The 20,771-nt window shown below is 43.2% G+C and overlaps 1 protein-coding gene across 3 annotated transcripts in view; it reads left to right on the top strand.

Annotated features, from left to right (window-relative positions):
• The window catches only part of LOC144769076 (E3 ubiquitin-protein ligase RNF14-like), a 506,892-nt gene that overhangs the window by 65,840 nt on the left and 420,281 nt on the right, over positions 1–20,771 (top strand). For all 3 annotated transcript variants that reach the window (XR_013598662.1, XM_078653077.1, XM_078653076.1), the window contains exons 5-7: positions 3,591–3,819; positions 9,975–10,123; positions 14,120–14,250. Coding sequence is in view for 2 of the 3 variants with exons in the window: in XM_078653077.1 (XP_078509203.1) it covers positions 3,591–3,819; positions 9,975–10,123; positions 14,120–14,250 (509 nt within the window). In the remaining variant the exon portion in view is untranslated. The remainder of the gene's footprint in view (positions 1–3,590; positions 3,820–9,974; positions 10,124–14,119; positions 14,251–20,771) is intronic.

The following is a 20,771-nucleotide window of genomic DNA, read 5'->3' as shown; positions in this document are numbered from 1 at the left end:
ATTGGTTGATAAGGGCTATTTACCTCTATTATGATTGGTAGGTAGAACATTCGGACTTTTTCTGTGTTAGAGTCGACTATAAAACAGACATCAGTGAATGTATTTTGGTGCGTTGTGTACTGATAGGTGTCAGGCTGAATAAAAGCAACAGTGAATTAGTGTCGTTGCATAAGCGTAAGACATTATTACACTGCGTTTTGTCCCTCAAAATTCTGGGCTCTGATTGCACTATATCAGACGAGTGTCTTGACTGTACTGCCTACAGCTATGTAGGTGGTACTTTAGTGTCTGTCCTTTGGAATAGAGATCGAGCTTTAATTTAGTGTATTATCTGTTCTGTGTTGGTGTTGCTTAGGCATGCGTTTAGTGAAAGTTACTTCAAGAGTGTAAGTTTGGTATCAATGTCAGGATCGGAACGATTGTTGCTCATAAGCAAGGGAGGCCAAACATCTAAGGTGGGTGAGCTGTAGCAGATACCACACGGTTTGGGGTGGATTGGGATCGTTTAAAATCGTGTGTGGGCGGTTGGTAGTATTTACTGAAAGTGTGATGATGGCCAGGCAGCCTCGGGACTATTCCAGGCTAGCGGGTCACGGGTAAATGTTGTAAAGTATCCGAAAGGGAGCTTGAGTGTCACGTGGCTTCAGTTCCTACCAGTTCACGGCGAGATATCATGTAGTGAGGACAGCAGTCGATAACGTGTACCGCCACGAGGTAGCATTTTCTGTAAATATCCTACTATCAGTGTTGTAGAGATTCTGTCACTTTGAGGCCAGGTTGAGTGGATGTCCTTTCCCTCAGACATGGGCGATGGGGTTACGCAGTAGCAGCACGAGTCGTGGCGGTGCCGGGGAACCGCCGGAGGGCCGGTCCACAGGTCGCCACGGTAGTGGCGAGGAGAATGAGGAGGAGAACGTGGATCTGGCACAGGAACTGGCTTATCTCCTGCGCAGGTAAATCCTCTTGTGTGAACCATCTCTCACTGACTATGTGCTACACTATGCTACACTACTATTATTTCACAACAGGTTGGAGCAGGGAAGGGATAGGTAGCATAGTTCAAACTGCATCTTTGAGGTCACTCTGTTGTGTGCGCACAGTCCCAGATTATACAGTTGTAACTGCGACAGTCTGTGGTCAGTCTGTTATAGCTTTATGACCCTGGAACATTATCTGCCAACAGAAGGCCCTGGGATGTATACTGTAATAACATGCCAGCCTTGAGTCCTGTCATCTTTGTTGTAACCACTCAGTACTGGTTTTATACTTACGTAATTGCTGGCATATCTGTTAAGGGGACATATTGTTTAGCTACGTACCTATGGGCTGTACTGTCTTGCTGCCCTGTTGTCCTAACTTTATGCCACTGTGCTATATTGTCATACCAACAGGCATGGGACTATACAAATTTCACAGCTTGATTTTACTCTCGTAATCGTTGCAAATGTACGACCCTGGATCATAAGTTGTCGTCAATTTTTAACTTTTGCATTCACACTGTTATCACTGTTAACATTCTGTAACATGGCTCCACTCAATGCCCATTGAAACTGCCGGCCTACCCATATTATACTAATTACTAATTACTAATGTGCTCCTTTACAGCATACATTGTGTAATATACATTTCCCGCTTTCAGTGTGTAGGGGTGATCTAGACATGGCAGACATTTGATCAGCTTTCATGCCAATTGTGCCTTACATAATCATGGGAGTAGTGAGTGCAGAGTAGTGAGTGCAGAGTAGTGAGTGAGTAGTGACTAGTGAGTTGTGAGTAGTGAGTAGTGAGTTGTGAGCAGTGAGTGCAGAGTAGTGAGTGCAGAGTAGTGAGTGCAGAGTAGTGAGTGCAGAGTAGTGAGTGCAGAGTAGTGAGTACAGAGTAGTGAGTAGTGAGTGCAGAGTAGTGAGTGCAGAGTAGTGAGTACAGAGTAGTGAGTACAGAGTAGTGAGTACAGAGTAGTGAGTGCAGAGTAGTGAGTGCAGAGTAGTGAGTGCAGAGTAGTGAGTACAGAGTAGTGAGTACAGAGTAGTGAGTAGTGAGTGCAGAGTAGTGAGTGCAGAGTAGTGAGTGCAGAGTAGTGAGTACAGAGTAGTGAGTACAGAGTAGTGAGTACAGAGTAGTGAGTAGTGAGTGCAGAGTAGTGAGTGCAGAGTAGTGAGTGCAGGGTAGTGAGTACAGAGTAGTGAGTACAGAGTAGTGAGTACAGAGTAGTGAGTACAGAGTAGTGAGTGCAGAGTAGTGAGTGCCGAGTAGTGAGTAGTGAGTGCAGAGTAGTGAGTAGTGAGTGCAGAGTAGTGAGTAGTGAGGGCAGAGTAGTGAGTAGTGAGTGCAGAGTAGTGAGTAGTGAGGGCAGAGTAGTGAGTAGTGAGGGCAGAGTAGTGAGTAGTGAGGGCAGAGTAGTGAGTAGTGAATGCAGAGTAGTGAGTGCAGAGTAGTGAGTAGTGAGGGCAGAGTAGTGAGTAGTGAGGGCAGAGTAGTGAGTGCTGAGTAGTGAGTGCAGAGTAGTGAGTAGTGAGTGCAGAGTAGTGAGTAGTGAGTGCAGAGTAGTGAGTGCAGAGTAGTGAGTGCAGAGTAGTGAGTGCAGAGTAGTGAGTGCAGAGTAGTGAGTGCAGAGTAGTGAGTAGTGAGTGCAGAGTAGTGAGTGCAGAGTAGTGAGTGCAGAGTAGTGAGTGCAGAGTAGTGAGTAGTGAGTGCAGAGTAGTGAGTGCAGAGTAGTGAGTGCAGAGTAGTGAGTGCGCAGGGTGAGCAGTGTGTGAGCGCGCAGGGTAAACAGTGTGTGAGCGCGCAGGGTAAACAGTGTGTGAGCGTGCAGGGTAAACAGTGTGTGAGCGTGCAGGGTGAACAGTGTGTGAGTGTGCAGGGTGAACAATTCCAATCCAAACCACATAATTCCATTACACAGCACATGCATACACTCCATAACACATGGCTAAAAGACATTGCCATTTACAATGCCATTAGCTCGAACTCAAATAAATCCGAGACCTATTGCATTTCCAATGCTTGTTTTAATTGTACTTGATTGGACTCATAAGTGAAGGTAAATGTTCTAAGCTCCACCTCCTCTTGAAAAAAAGGGAATCTGAAATAAAAACCTTTCTGTAAACATTTCTTAACCATAACCACATTGTTTGTGTTCAAATTTTAGAGGTCCCCAGCGAAATTACAATAACATGCGGTGTCCATTCATCTGAAGGACATAACCCAGACCACTATAAAATTAAAACGTTGCTTGCAAATGCCATTTTCAGAGAACACATTTATTATTCAAGATGGAGTTTGCCCTTGAGCTACACTTTCAGCTCTTTGACCAAATTTACAAAAGCTAACGCCCTAATTAGTACTAACCACCTCTCTTTTTTTAATCCCCCCGCTTGGATCCATTCATTTTGTTTCTGCTCACCTGTGTGTCCCTAGTTTCTTCATATCCCCTCCTCTGACTCCATAGCATGACTAGGAGGTTCTTCATAAGATGGTACCCCACCTGGTTGGAATATCCTTCCATTATCTGTGTTAGTAAAGGTCATGTAGCAGCGTCTTGATAATCTTCTACCCATATATTTAACGGGGCAACAATTGTCTTATTGCAGGTCAAGGAGCTGGTCGGAGAAGAGTTGTTTCGGCGCTATGACCGCCTTCTTCTGCAGTCCAGCTTAAACTCAATGGCAGATGTGGTTTACTGCCCCCGGCTGAACTGCCAAACTCCAGTGATGAAGGAACTAGGAGGTACCATTGGAATCTGCTCCAACTGCCGCTATGCCTTTTGTGACCTTTGCAGAATGACCTACCATGGCGTCACACCCTGCGCACAACCTGAAGGTGAGTTTATTACTATGTCAAACCAGGTTACTAATGAAGATCATCCGCCATTTTGTTTGTTTGGATTTCACTTCATTGAATCCCTTTTAAAAAGAGATATGTCCACTTTCCAGTGACTACCTGTTGTTTCTCTCAAATGGCTTCTTAAAATAAGCACTGACAAAGCCAATAGGTCTCGGCAACCCGAGATGTGGCGCTGAGTGAAGTTGTGTGTAGTGGAATTATGTGGCACGGTGTGCAGTGAAATTATGTGGACAGCAATTATGTGGGATTCAGTGTAGTGAAATTAGGTAGAGTGGGATTAGGTGCCATGGAGGGTAATTATACAGAGTGGTATTGTGTATTTTGGAGTGGCATGTAGTTGAGTGGAGTAATGTGTTGAATTATATGGCATGATGCAGATTCATGTGAGTGGATTTGATGTATGTGGTGTGTAGTGAATGACATGTTGTGGAGTGGAATTATGTGCTTTGGAGTAGAATCATGTGGTGTGGAATGAAATTGTGCGGAGGTGAATTTCAGTGTGTGGAATTGTATGGCAAGTGAAATTATGTTGAGTGGAATTATGTGACATGGTGTGAAATTTATTTGTGTGGAATTTTGCTGTGTGAAGTAGATTTATGAGGAGTAGAATTATCTGGTATGGAGTGGAGTTGAATTATGTTGTTTTGTGTGGTATGCGGAGTTGAATTATGTTGCACGATGTGGAATTGTGTGGTGCGGAATTGTGGGGCATAGAGCGGAGTTGAATTATGTGCTTTGAAGCTGAGTGGATATTTGTGGAGTGTTATTATGTGGCATGAAGTGTGATTATATAGGTGGGAGTGACATTATGCATAGTGGAATACTCTGGAGTTTAATTGTTTTGCATGGAGTGTAATTATGTGGTGTGGAACAATTATTTTGCATGGAGTGTAATTATGTGGTGTGGACTGGAATTATGTGACATGGAGTGGAAATATGTGGAGTTGAATTTGTTGGATTGTAATTACGTGGCATGTAGTGAAATGATGTGGAGTTGAATTGTGGAGTGTGGAATTTTGAGAAGTTGAAATGTGTTGCGTGTAATGGAATTATGCGGTGTGGATTTGTGTGTTGTGGAATTGAATTTCATTTAATTGTGTGGCGTTCTGTTGAAATATGTGGAGTTGAAGCTTGACTTCATGGCCCAACTAAGCGTGGGGCACAGTCTACATCGGTTGGCTATATTGTCTAGTGATCTCTGCAGGGCTTAGATTGATGCAGGCAGCATATCTGCTACAGGGCTGAGGGAGCCACCTTCATGGGTGGTGATACAATGTTGTTTCTCTTTTCTGTCCTCTCACCCCCTGAAATTGGCTAAAACAGTGTAAATGACATCCAGTAGTTGTTCTGACTCCCCTGCAAGCACTGGAGTCTTGAGATGACTCCTGCTTCGGGCGGTTTGATTTACCACTGCTTTGAAATTTCAACACAGGCTCTGCTGGGGGGCGGGGTCATGGTGATTAAAGGAGGCTCGTTGAGTCATCTGTATTTACTAAGGGAGCCAGTGACGTTTCTACAGCTCTTCTATCTGGTAGCATGTTTATTTTAAACGTGCATTGGCATGAGGTTTTTCTATAGCTCCTGCTAGACCATGGCAGCAGCAGCTTATCTGCAATGATGTCCTTTATATTATGAACATCTGCAGCCATTACAATAAGAAACTAAGGTTGTCTTTGATTCCCTGTTCAGAAACGAAGGGAGGGTGGACGTGTGGGGAGATAAAGAAACATGAGCTAGGGCAACAAATGAGATGGGGATGTTGTGTGTCGATTTAGATACCGTATATAGGTTTCTCGATTTATGCCCTTTATTTAGGCACAATTTGCGTTGCCCGTATTTAGGCATAGAAATCATACCCTTATTTAAGCATTATCCATGCTAACCAAATACAAGCATGGCCACCTACATCCATCCATCCACGTCACAACGAGTTCTTGGAAAACCAGACTCTTAAGCCTTTAGGACTTCCCCTTGCTTGGATTATTGATTTCTCCAATTACTCATTAATTATGCATGAACATCTGTTCCTTAGGGGTTTATTCATGACGTTCCTCTGCCCGACTTTTACGTCAATACTGGCGTTCCTTAACACCTTCAAGGTATAAATATACCTTCACTTGCCATGGCGAACCACGGTTCGGCTGCATACTTGCACGGCTCGTCACACCAAGTTCGGAAGGAAGTTCCCCGCCTGACGCACTGACCAGACGCTGTCATCCTCCTTGCAGAGAATCCAGCTCCAGTGTTTCTGACTCCCCTTGCGGGGTGTTAGAGATCGAGACCCGGAAAGAGACGCCAACTTCTCTCATTCTGAGGTATGGAGCGGACTAGAACCTAGAGAGACTTTTGGCAAATCTTGGCAACACCAATCTAAACTATAGCCCAACTAGACTATAGAAAAACAGCACCTACTTCTTACTACACTTAGGTTAGGTACACTGGGGTAGAACTAGCTAGAAGCACCAGATGAGTATTCACATTTTAGCCTGTATTATTTATGTATGTATTTTTATGAATATATGTCATAGCTACAAACCATGCTATTGCAGTATTATTTTATCTTAATGCTAACGCTGTACGTATTATACTTCGCATTCTGTCATACAATTGTAGCAGTTCATATCTCTTGCACGAGAAATAAGGCTGTTCAATAAACCCTTTTTATTGAAACGCCCCTCTATCTATTTCCGTGTAAACTCTGTAGAAACAAAGCATGCACGATTGACTGAGTGAAACTGTTATCTATTGTTTCCACAATTCTGAGACTGTTCTGTTTCTAAGGGAAACAAAGTTGTCATGTTTATGCGGTTGTCAGAAACTAATCTCGTCTTGTTTATTCGAGAAGTTTCTAGTGACCTCTGAGTTAGCTGGCACACACAAGTAATTAAGTTTAATGTACTCGATAGAGACATACTGACCTCAGTCCTATGTCAAAACTATAGTGTATATTATTCCAATGCACAGAGCCTATCAGGGATATAGGAACAACACAACAGGGAATAACAAAAGACATACATTTCAGCACAATCTACAGATGGAAAGCAGCAAAAAGGATGGGGTAGGTGGGAGGAGATGGAGGGGGAGAAAACACAAGCACTCTTGTGGAATGCTCGGAAGACAAAGAAAAAAGTAGCTCCTAAAACAGCAGAAATGGATGGATGCAAGTACTTGGTCCATGATCTAGGGGTGGGGCAAACTCAAGAAGAAGCATGATGTATGCATGCTATGGACAAACGGGAACAAAGAATAGGAGAACAACATTGGAGCAAACAAATGGAATCCTATTGCTGGGCTGAAGCCCACTGATTGTCAACAAAATGTCTTAAAAGGAGACAGCGAGCCGAGACCTACAAATAAAAAATGAATGCTGATTCATGTCATGGATACCGTCATTTATTGTATATTCAAATAGCTCAGAATGCTTCACCATTACCTATCTTCCCCTGGAGCTAGCCTTTAAGAAGAGTTTGTGACAGAGACTTTCAGGCTGATAATGTTGACACGAACTGCCATAAAACCTGTTAATTTGATAGTAGAGGCATCGTCCAACAAAGTAAGCGTGGTGCAATTTTGCCTGTATGGCACCACTAAAATAGACTCTGCTTGTATACAGGTCAATCAAACCTGATGTCTCCTAGATATCAGCTATGACAATAAAACGCAGATATAATGGGCAAGTGATGGTTCCTTGGCTCCATCTTTACTATTTACGGGAAGGAAGACTTTTATTTTCACTGCAGTGGAGGAAAACTATTGATATTACAGGTGAGGATGAACTACATGGCCACATTCACAGAAATCTAACTGAATTAGTTAATTTGGTAAATCTTATGTAATGTTTATTTCCAGCATTTTAGTTGAAATGGTAAATCTGAGAATAAATGTTAGGTGTCCTAGTTCTATTGCTAAACGGTACCCACTGGACGACATCCAGTTCTGTTTGTTTGTCTACCCAACTGACTTCACCATCTTGTTAGTGGTTCTGCCAAAGTTAATTTTTATAGCACTCTCAAGCCAGAAGGGTTCGAGACGGTCTCCAACCCCGCTACACCAGACATTTGACCCGACATGGCTACGAGGAACGCGACACTGCAAGTCACACTAATCCTTTGAAATATCGGATAAACGTGGGCATTTTACCCTTCCACTGACCCAGGATTTCTACCTTACTGTTGTACAGGCAGTCTCCTGGCCTTGAGACCGTTATATTGACACTTCTCGTTCTGTATCGGACGCGTTACTAATCTCAGGATCACTGATCCTCTTCCCCTTGGCAAGACTTTGGCAAAAATTACTTATTGCCCTGAAAAAGCCCATGTTTGGGCAAAACGCGTTGGCTGTCTATATGATGCAAACCAAGCACATTTGAAATAACAAACTTAAGGCCAAAACTTTGTCTCAGTTAAACCTAAGTTTTTGTCTTAAGTAAAACTTAAGACCAAAACTCTACGGAATGCGGCATTAAATACAAAATACCTCCACCACACCCCTTTTAGCAATACCATCACGGAGGCCCAATAAAAACTTTTTTAGACCTCACGTGCCAGGTATTTTTTAACATTCGCGCATTAATTCACTCCTGACCCCACTACTCACTGATTATCCGATACCCTCACGCACCACACATAGGGGTCCATTAGGATGGCAGGCGTACTTAGTCCGCCCGCCATCCTATCGGTCATTGGGACTGCCCGCCATAAGGGCGGGGGTCCCGTGGGGGGGTATTAGGATGCGCCCGCCACTGTAGCGGGCGCATCCTGCATTTTTAGCATTGTGGCGGGCGGTGGTCTCAGCACCGCCCGCCACAATGCTAAAAATGTAAAAATGCATTGGCATTAACAAGTTAACGCAAATGCAGGGGGGTACCACAGGTACCCCCGTGTGCACCCCCCACCTCTACTTCACTCCTTGTAAATCTAACAATTAAAAATTATACTACAAATTAAATTAAAGCAAAAAAGCATGCTTTTGGAAGGCCAAGTGGAATATTGACAATATTATTCAGTAATAATGTATGACAAGTGAAAAAGTAAAAACATCCTTGTAATATATATTGCCAGTCCTTCTAACAAACCAAATTGCCACAGAGCTATTGATCATAAACATCTACTTTCCTCCCCAACTGGTGAAAAACAAGCACAGAAGCCGGACAACACTTGAGGAATTGGAGCAAACAATGGTTGCATATGGTAATTATTTTGGTCATTGTACAATGGACTTCAATCAAACCCTATTGCCATCAGTGAACAAACTTGCAAGCTTTGAGGAACAAGATTTGAGCTACAATGTCCCCCATCCAAAAATCTCTTCACAAAAAAACTCAAAAAGCAGCAATACTCTAACTAGGTATTCATATGATCTTATGGTAGATTCAGGATTTAGAACGTTAAATAGAAGGTTAGCAGAAGACCAACTAGCTGCACCAACTTTCTGAGGACCCAGGGACTCCACTGCCATAGATTACACATTTGTGCATTAGTCATATTTTCACTTGTGTAAAAACTATGCTATCACACAAAGACCAGAGAGTGATCATGATCCTCAAAGGCAAGTTATCAATGTTAAACATTATCAGTGGAAGACCCATGTATTGGCTAACAGTGATAGAATGATTGCTGTTAACGGTAAAAATCTTATTTGGAACAACATGTTAAAAGAGAAGGCGTCTAACTGAGATGGAGCCCTGACATCATGTATTAGAAAATAATTTGCACGGTTGGAAGTAGGGGATGACTAGATGACTACCTGGAAATCATCCATACTATGAACATTCTATTGATCTTGGTGACCAAATCACAGAAATCAAGAATATATATAGCAATCTCACCCAATACTCAGCATTTAATCAAATCAAAGAGAGTATACTGCAATATGGAGCAATATATACTAAAACGTTCAATGTCTAAGGATTGTGATCTGAGGTACCTGTGTCTTACTCTTGGAAACTGCGGAGTAAAACATTCCTATGTCTGTATTAAGTCACAACTACTCAAAGGAAAATAATGATGAATCACACCGAATTATGCAGTGTCGTCATGATTGGGATGCCATATTAAACACCATTCATGACATAGTTTGTTAATATAAGGATTCCTTAATGTAGGTTCAATCATTCATACATTTATTTACAGAAGAAGATGATGAATCAGAGACTGTTTTTCTACCACATACACCTTTAAGTCGCAAACAACGTAAATTCAAGAAATGGGAAGAAGCAATTAGCAACCAATGTATCGAAGAGAAATGCAAAAAGTGCCCTCAGTGTGAAGTCAACATTGAGGTAAGTTCATAACCTATATTTTTATGTAATGTTTCCATGAATAAATGACTGAATCAATGAATGAGTAAGATAATGAATGTTTTTGTTCACAAGAAGGCACATGTGTATGTCAGGCCTTGTCTAGCTAAAATCATACCCCAGAGGTGTGCTTCGTCAAACTCACTGTATGGTTTGTTATTGCCCATATACTCTCATATATCAGAAATTAAGATTTCCACCTGAGCTCAAAATATGCTTGTTGCATGGTGATTTTTGAGTGAAAATGAAAAACAGGGGAGTGAATTGGAGGAATTTAAGTTTTGTTTGTGGAACCTCACAAAGCTTGTTCTTATGAATACATGATTAGCTGTTGAAACGCATTTACACAGCTGGCATCCACTTCGAAAATGAATTTCGTTGTGCGCACTGCATTCCCAAATGCGATGCGATGCAGTGCACGCAACAAAATTAGCTTTATTTATTTATATGTTTACTTACCTGTAATCCTCTGTAATCCATAGATTACTACCTCCCACCCTGCCCCTCCCCACGTCACCGCCCGGCAGCTACTCCCACCACCGACCGCTACTGAATCACATGTTTCATAGTTCTCATCATCTTCAAAATATTACAAAGCATCAATATCCGTGGACATTGGGTAAGCATCGCTGAAGGGGCTACATAGCAAACCTCTACTCACATTCCAAGGGCCCCAGATTTTCGTCCATTTACGTGGGCACCCCTTCTCTCGTAGATAACCCTCTCCGCTTGCATGCACCAATCCATGTCTGATTCCCAATCAGTGAACCTTGGCTTGACTACTATTTTCCATGTTCTGACTATATTGTGCTTCGTCACCATATAACTCAAAGAGACCCACAACCTCTCAGTTCTCGACAAATCCGTAGCCCCCCTGATGTTAAGAAGACAAAGCCGGCCGGAGACATTGATGGGCTTTTGACAAGTCCGGGACAAGGCAGATACAACCTTGCAAAGAGTTTTAATGCAAGCATGCATGACTTACTTGTGGAAATACATGAGCAGATAAAAAATGTTCCCTTTTCCTTATCATACTGTTTTGGAGGAGCATTTCTATGGCTGTGGTCACATGCTTCTCCTTCAATGCACTTATTAGTGCATTACGGCTATGTAAGATGCATCTTCATATGACCAAAGTAATGCCCTTTGGTTTACATAGGTGTACAGTTTTTTTCTTGACATTCTCACCTGCATTGCAACTAGTTCTCTACATGCACTGAAGCATCTCTTGTTACAATGCAAAAAGTGTTTATCATACATCAGAAAACAGTGTCAGTTTCATGACCCACTTCCCTGCGCTAAGAGAAGCATGTGCTGCATTGTCTGCAATGAAATCCGACCTACGGGAACCAGTAACCCTTGTGAAGACGCTATTCTCGTCTGCTGGCATCATTGCTAATCAGCCTTCTGTTCAGACCCTATGTGTGTGATAGGTCCTTCTCTGTACGAACCTGCAACCTTTGAAACACTTGCACGTGAAAATGAGTTCAGTCCACAATCACATATGATTCATAAAAGCAGTAAAAACGTGCATGTTTCTCCAACATTAGCCAAATTCCTGTGATAATGTATGACAAGGGCACTAATTTGTGGGCAATACAGATGGCATTACTAACTGCTTCTTTTTATAACAATCTATACAGAAAGATGATAGATACCCACATGGATGGCTGTGTTTATCCTCTCACTCTTTGCAACGACCACTGTTCTGCGTTCCACCAACTCTACCCTCCCTCCATACCTGCATTGTACCCAACATTTTCCTACTTTTCAACAATACACCTGAAGTGCTCCCAAGAACCGCATGAAACCCAGAGGTCTCCCTCACCTCGTCAAGACATGAAGCACTATGGGCCCGATTCACAGGACTAACTTAAGACAAAATCCTAAACTTACTACCATTTTGGTATTCACAGAAGGCACTTACTCATTTTGGTATTCACAGAAGGCACTTACTCATTTCAGTATTCACGGAAATTAGGAGTCCAGAATTTAGGAATCCTAAATGCCTTCTGTGAATGCCGAAAGTCTTAAAGTTAGGATTTTTCTCAGTTTAGGAGTAGTAAAGTTAGGACTCTTAACTTTAGGACTCCTAAATGCCTTCTGTAAATGTCGAAAGTCTTAAAGTTAGTATTTTTCTCAATTTAGGAGTAGTAAAGTTAGGACTCCTAACTTTAGGACTCCTAAATGCCTTCTGTGAATACCGAAAGTCTTAAAGTTAGGATTTTTCTCAGTTTAGGAGTCCTAAAGTTAGTAGTCCTAACTTTAGGACTCCTAAAGGTCTTCTGTGAATACCGAAAGTCTTAAAGTTAGGAGTCCTAAAGTTAGGAGTCCTAACTTTACAGAGTTTAGGGCACTGAACTGGTGTAATAAGCTCTATGCAGGAGTTTAAGTTGGATGAGCTTAAATCGGGAGCGGATCGCCACCTCACTGGGGGAAGCCATCGCCTCCTGCCATTCTTCATCGTCAATGTCCCCAATGTCATCCACCCAGCGTATGCAAATTTTCCCCATTGTGTCCGGTGTATTGTTAAGTATTTTACGGTATGTCAAAGAAATAGCTTTGTCCTGAAGGTAGTCATCCAAGAGTCTATCCTCAAGGGGCGAGGAAGCAGGCAACTCCGTGCCCCTGGGTTTAGCCCTTTGCAACTAGTTGCGGGCTAGGAGATATCTAAAAGTTTCAATGTCCTGTAGTTGGTAATCTCTTCGGAGATCGCTAAAAGGGACCACCCCGCCCTTCGCCTACAGGTCCCCCACCTTGGTGAGACCTATCATGTCCCACTTGACGAAGCCCGGATGTTTCAATAACAGTCCCAGTTGGTGTGTGTCAAGCAAGGGAGTAACTTTTGTAATTCTAGCCTTCCACCCCAACACGGTTGTTGCAGCATGCCATATGGCAATTGTGGTGGAAGTCGGGGTATATTTAGGTGACTGGTTCTTCCCTCCATAAATAGCTCTGGGATAATTACCGGGGAGCATGTTATGTCTAACCATCTGATAGGCGGGGTCAGTCCCCAGTTGATGCACCCAGTGATTAATGACCACCAGTTGGGAGGCCCAATAATATCTTTTGATTGCAGGCAGGGCGATACCACCGTCGTACCATCCTTTCATGAGTTTAGTTAACGCTATTCTGGGAAGCCCATTATTCCAGAGCAAGGAGCATACATCTGCTTCGATGGCAGCAAAATAGTGCGCTGGGACCAAATACAATGTGTTTTGCAGGGCATAAATAAAGCGGGGCGGCTCTGCCCAATAGGGTAAGGGGCAGAGTCTTCCAGTGTTCGACGTCGGCCTGAAAACGGCCTGAAAACAGCGCAACAGAGGAGCCAAATTGTGGGCATAAAAAACTGGGGGGTTGGTTGTGGCATAGATTCCAAGGTATAAAAATCCATCCATAACTATTTTAGCCCCACAGTCCCTGGGCAGGGTTGGGCGGGCTCCGCTCAGAATATAGACGAGAGACTTATTCCAGTTAATGGTATAGCCGAAATACTGCAGAAAAAGAGAAAATATGTGCAGAACACGGTGAATGGAACAGTATGGTCTGGCCAAGAAGAGCAGGATATCATCAGCGGAGAGGGAGATTTGTTCTTTTCTTTTTTAAATTTAAGCTTGCTCTCTCTCTTTCCTGTGTTACTTCAACCCCTCTGTATCGACCAAGATGCCAATCTCATTTTCACATTATTCCTTTATATGGGCATATTCATAGTCCAGTTAGAGAAAACTTTTCTGACAGATTTGTGGGAATGTATAACATCATAAGCAGCTTTTTCAACTACATTATGCACAAGCATTACATTCTTAGGCCATTTCTGTTTGAAAACACTTCAATTCACTTGAGACTATTGGGGTTATAATTTATGTACGGTGCATCGTGATTTCAGCTGGCATTCCCTCATCTTTGCATTTAGCGACATAATGTGGCTCAGCATGTGACACTGTGGGTAATCGTGTATATTGATTTGTTACATTTTAGAAGAATGGAGGCTGTCGTATGATCTGGTGTACCAATTGCTTACTCCATTTCTGCTGGACCTGTTTTCGTCCTCTTTCTCCCAACACCATATTTATAGGAGAGAAGTCACCTAGAAAGAAATGCACCTGCAAGTAAGTATGCTTTGTGTACTTTATAAATATGCATTCTAAGCATAAACAAACAATATTTTGTTTGGCATAGTGTGTGTGTGTGTGTGTGTGTGTGTTTCTGTGTATGTGTGTGTGTGTGTGTGTGTGTGTGTGTGTGTGTGTGTGTGTGTACGTACGCAGGTGTATGGGTGTCAGTGGGTGATTGGATACTGGATTTCTTTTATGCTTTCAATTGTGTGAGCAGAGGGAGGGTGGTCTGTCGATCCCTACTATCACCTTAACTAAAATTATAGATTTGATAAGGAAAGCTATTTTCTAGTCACAAAGAAACTTGCACCCATAAAATTGTGTTACTTGTGTATGCTCAAAATACACGAGATGCGTCTTGCATAACCTACATTTCTTGTGAGTAACTTGCGTTGCACGTATGGGTATAAAAAAGTTGAAATTGCAAGCTCGCCAGCTTGACTTATGCGAAATGGAAATGACCAACTTCAGGCCTGATTGACCCATTCCAGTACAAATATGGCTCAACTCCAACAACAAGTTTCACTGTAAGCCCACCATCGCTAAAGGTGTCAAGTCTCTTGGATTTATGCTGAACAAAATGTGAGAAGTTAGCCTGGCATATGATGTCCACTAGTTCTAGTGGGCACCTTGCACCAGTCTAATCGACCCTTATTGATGATGGTTGTAAAGTTAACCTTATAGAAAGCTATCCTAGTGGTAGCATGAACCAGCATTCTTCAGGCTAAGACTTCAGTAGGCGAGTTAAGTAAGTTGTTTTACATATACAATCCCTTGAATACCAAATGAAAGGACACCACACAAGGTATATATCAAATGTATTTAATCTAAACACAACCCCTCTGCACTCTTTATGAGGTCAGAGGTAAAAATACAATACAAGTCACACAGTTAATATACGATAAGTGGCACAGTATACGTTATGCCTTAGGGGCCTCACAAAGCATATACTAAGAAAGTGGTATAAGTACCACGTGAGGATTAGAAAGCAGGCCTAGGGCCTGTAGAATCGCTGGGGCTACACCAACCAAAGGACAGGAAGTAGGAGACCCACGGGACCGCGTGCAGTGTCTAAACACAGGCGCGGGTTCCCATTGACTTACTATGGAGTTCGTAAAAGTTACAAAGTTACAGATTAAGGACACTTCCGGATGGACTAGGATGGAACCCTTTTAAACAAGGACACTTCGAGAGTCAAGACCCACGGGAGCACTGGAGTACTCGTGTTACCTCACCCAGGGAAGCCGGGTGCATAGGTGTCTTTTCGTGTCGGGTTTAGTCGTCGTTTACTATGGAGAGCGGCAAAGAAGTGCTGCAGGTGACCAGAGGAAAAGTGTCGGGGTGGATCCAAGGGTAGATCGGAGATGTAAAGAACCTGAAAGCAGAGGAGACAAAGTCTGGGTCGCTAGCCAGTGACCAGGAAGGAACCAGACGATGTTGGGTGTTTTAAGGTAAAGAAGGTGAGTTTGTCTCTTCAGCCACGAGGTCCAAGAGGCATCGACGATGACCAGGAGCTGGATTCGAGCTGTCCCATGATGGATCTAGATGACTGCAGTGTAGGTATCCGAATTGGACCCAACAAGCCTTGGCAACCGCAACCCAAGCAGGATGTCGAGAATGGCTCTGTTGCAGACCAGCAAGGTCTGTGGTGCTTCTCCTTTTCATGGAAGCTGGAGCAAGCCTGGAGCAACCAGGAAAGCAAAGTAAATTCAAGATGGCGTCTTCAGAGGGCTCACTAGCCAATGGGCAAGGAACCGGGAAGACGCGTCAAGCACAAATGTAAAGGCGGAGCCCACGGGACACTCGCGGAGTGTGGGGGCCTGAGCTTCAGTGCAAATGGTGCTTGGGGCTGGGTATTCTCGTACCCCAATGCACAACTTACTGAGGCTTCAGGAAAGGAGTGCAGGTAGCAAACTGCAGGATGTCCAAGATTTCCAGTCCCACGTCTCTCGTGTCCACCACGGGTCCTTGCTGTGGATGTGGGTCGGGGTCAGAGAAGTCTGGAAGTCCAGTTCTTGAGTCGCAGAGTATTCAGGTTCCAACGGGAGCCTTGAAACTGCAGACCGGCAAAGATGCTGTTGGTGCCTGTTTGCACAGGGTGGTCACCTCTTGACCACAAGGGAGATGTCTTCCATCTTCCAGTCAGAATGGAATGGTGAAGGTCCAAGATATGTCTTTCAAAGATTCGTCCAGGATAATCTAAAATCCTGGGGACACAGCTCCTATACTCATACTAAGAAAGGGGGCTGGATTACCTGACTAGGTCCCTCCTATGGGTGGACCTGAGAAGGGGGGGGAGTAGTATTCCAAAGTGTTTGACACCTTACATGACATGTTTTGATAAAGCCAAACCAAAGTTAGCATTAACCGCGAGGATTATAATGCACTTAAGAGTATATGGTATGGCTATATCCTAGAACAGCTATAAGGAGATGGTTCCAAAAGCTGCACAGGGGCTCAGCACATGCTAGGGCACCCTCTCACATAAAACCAAGCACTCTGGATTGGCGAGGCCTACCATAGGAGTGGCTTATAGGTGTATATGTGTAGGGCACCCTCTCACATAAAACCAAGCACTCTGGATTGGCGAGGCCTACCATAGGAGTGGCTTATAGGTGTATATGTGTCTATTTGTTAAGGTAGATATAGGTATACTATAAGAAAGGGGGGATTACACCACCTTACCCAGGCTGTGTGAACAGACCTGTGGTGTCAGTTTGGAAGGCAAACCAGGGGTGGCACAATACATGCTGCAGCCCCTGGTAGGCCTAGGGTGCACCTATGCCCTGGGTACCTATGGTACACTATACAGGGGCTCACAAGGGTGACCCAGTAACCAATCTGGTATGCACCTAAAGTGCATGGTATCAATTTAGAGAGAGAACGGCTGGGCTGTGGGTCTGATTAGCAGGCCCACAGCCACATTAAAGTCGAAAAACCAGAGAATCACAGCAAAAAGTGGGGGTGACCATAGGAAGCATATCCTACTCTCCTACAAAAAACCTGACCCTTCATGCTCACATAATTGGCTTAGCCAGGGCCCACAGTTTAAGATTAGACTCCTAAGAAGAATTAAAAATGTCATTCTCAAGTTAGATTTTAAATCTGTTGCACAGTCACAAGTGTTATCTAGGATTGGGGTAGGAAACTCCTTACTGACAGATATTCTCAAAATTCCCTTGATCCCCTTGAAAACTGCCCTGCATGCAGCTGCAAGTCTAGTTTCTAGAACACAATAGTCTTAGCACACTTCGCCTGTTCTGATCACCTTCAAAATAGCTCCCCAATGAATCCAAGAGCATCGGTTCTTAACTTTTTATTACTTCTGTGGACCCCCACTGTATCAATACTGGTATCCGGGGAGCCCCACTGAGTCAATGTTGGATGGAAGGTGGGGACCCCTGGCTTAAGCAATTTCTATGATTTGAACCTCAAAACACAAACAAAATACAAAAACAAGCATACCCCAAAGAATCCTCAAATATTAAAATATTTTGTTTAATTCACAATCAAATACAGATAAACTTTTCACATTTTCAGTTTTCTTTCTTTATTTGTAAATACTTTATTACTTTTGGTTTATTCATTTTAATATTATTTGATTTTGTTAAACAATCGCAGACCCCCCAGGGTCCCTGGACCACAGCTTAAGAACCACTGGCCGATAGCATATTTAAAATTGAAACCATCCTGCATAATGAATATATCGCCCCAATTGTCGTCCTGGCAGTACTTGGCCCACAGACTCACCACTTCAGGATCATTCTTGAAGCACCAACCTCCAAGACAAAAATAACTCTCGAGCATGCCTTCTCAAGGAGCACACCCATTGCATGTACCTCCATCTTTCCTGCCATCAGAGCCAAATACATCCTCATTGGAATTATAAGACTGTTGTAGCAACTCCTTATAAGGTCATTTAGAGTGCAGTGGAGCAAGAGTATCACTGTATATCAACAGTGTTTCTGCCCCACCCAACTTGTGATTGCCTCACCCTATTTACAGGAGGAGCTTCTGCTGGACTTCTGTTGGCAGACCTTCAGCTGGCTCTGCCAGTGGAAACCCATGACTTGGTGGCCCATCTACCACTGGGCTATCTGGTCATAGTAACTGACCTAAGTAGGTCAGGGTGGCCAGGCAGGTAACCAACACCGTATTTCCCTAGCAGAGGCTACTTGATGTCAATGCCATGTATTTATTCCTACAAAGAAAGCTCAATAACGCCGCTGTGACCTTCAGCTTAAATTCCTTATCATTCAGGACCGAATGGTCAAGCTTCCAGGCAAATTTCCTTTCTCTCTTTTGATTTGTGGACATTTCACCACGGGACAAACACCGACACACGCTCGACGATGAGTTTGGCCCGCGATGATTGCTTTTTTTTTCTCTTCCACGGGGCTGCTCCCAAATCCACCTCTTCACCCTGCCCAAGCACATTTTGCCACCTCCGGATGTAACGCTGTTTAATTAGCCACTGCATTGCAGGTGGATAAATGTTCTGGGCAAAATAATCACTGCTAAATGTCACTTCTACTGGAATAAAGCAAACACAAGGAGATGTGTTTACTTCTACTGGAACATCATCTGATAATTTATTATTAAAGTTTTGGAAGACAGTAGTGAACATACACGCACGCTCAAGATGTTCCCCATACAGGTTCCTTTGTCCATACTACACCTCATTTACTCCCAGATCCGGTCCTTTGTGTGGGGGTCCTCGAGACTCAGTCAGTCAATCACTTCTATTCGATTTTTAAAAAAATCACAAAAAGACACAGGATACTGTACATGAAATAGACAACGAAATACAACAATACAAATATTTACATAATATATCATACATCAGGCCATCAAATTTCATACTTCATTGGTTCATAAAAGTATATATACACGAGTAATACGTCATGTTAAATTAGCCTGAGCGAAAGGTCAATTTACGTTAAAAAGTTTAAAAAATCACGGTTTAATAAAATATATTAAAATATTTCGTTTTGAATTTGTCCTTGTCTCCATTTGCAACGCCTTTTGTTTATGCGGACTCCTACTACTAGAAAATTTGCAACATGGAAAGTTGTTCGTACATTGTGCAAGAGTTGCAAAAATAGGAGTGCTGGTCTGACCTGTAAAAAGCCAGCCTCTCGCAAAATTGGTAAGAGATATTTTCTCCTGATTTGTGCATTATGATCACAGAACATAATAAAATGTAAAGTGTCCTGAGGTGAAAAGTGATCACAGTCACAAGGACTTGCATTGTCAGATGTATCCCATCTAGAGTAAGTGCCTAACAAAAAGTGTATCACATTTAAACGAAATCTGGTTAAAAGAAAACGATGAAATGGTTTATTAACAAAGACCAGGTAGGGTTCTAAGCCGGGGACAGTGATGAGGGCGTAGTTTCTTCTAACGGTTGTTTTTTTTAGCTCTGCTTCCTCCCGCTCAACCATGAAGGAGCTTATCAATGATGTTTTTATCGTCATGACGTCTTCCTTTTGGATGCTATCAGGGGAGTGGAAAAGATCTATTCGGCCCACATGAGATAGCATGGTTTTTACATAATTTAGCCATGGGATCTTTAGGGCTCCATCCATGGCCAAACAATCTCTGAGGATTTGATGATTTAAAGAGATTTCCTCATTTAGCCAAGTTTTTAGCCAGGAGATCACAGGGGCAGATTTTATATGGTCTGAAACAAACCCAGTGCCTAACTCTGTATGAATGGTAAAAGTGGGTGTAGACTGGGGGACGGAGAGTAGAGATCTAAAAAATCTATTCTCCGCCCTCTGGATGTTAACTGGATTTGTGTATCCCCATATTGAGGCTCCATAGGTAGCAATTGCTAAGCATTTGGCGTTATATACATTCAGAATAGCTTCCATTGGGCGTGACCCCAATCTTTTTGCAAAGTTCAAAAGGGCTCCAGCGGTTCTGGTGACAGCATTCGTTTTGGACTTGATCATGACGGGGGATTTTTGTGTATTAATTTTCAGATCTAGCGAAGTCATAAAATCCCCAAAGGAAGCCAATAGCTTGTTAAGGGCCACGCCCGTGCGGGCCAATAATACTGCATCATCCGCGTACAGGAGGACCGGGATGTTAATCTCTCCTGCACGCGGGACGTCGGCCCCCAGGGTGGAGAGCGCGGGCTCAAGTGTATTTATATATAAAGTAAAAAGGAGAGGGGCAAGTATGCACCCTTGCCTCACCCCTCTCTCAGATTTAAAGAGTCCAGTGCATCTTCCATCTTGAGTGACTCTAACAGAGGCCTCTAGTCCTTGGTGAAGATCCGCTAAAAATCCCACCAATGATCTATCCATGCCCATTTCCAAAAGGACTCCCCACAGCCTTGACCTGTTGACCAGGTCAAAGGCTGAGGAGAGATCCATAAAGGCCATGTATAGAGCCCCTTCTTTCACTGTTGTATATTTACTAATGATCAGATGCAAATTTAAGCACTGATCCAGTGTGCTTCTTTTGGGCCTGAATCCGTATTGGGCATTTGAAAGAATTCCCCTACC

The sequence above is a fragment of the Lissotriton helveticus genome, chromosome 7, assembly GCF_964261635.1.
Source record: "Lissotriton helveticus chromosome 7, aLisHel1.1, whole genome shotgun sequence".
NCBI classification, from domain to species: Eukaryota; Metazoa; Chordata; class Amphibia; order Caudata; family Salamandridae; genus Lissotriton; species Lissotriton helveticus.
This window is presented reverse-complemented; position numbering and strand designations above follow the sequence as displayed.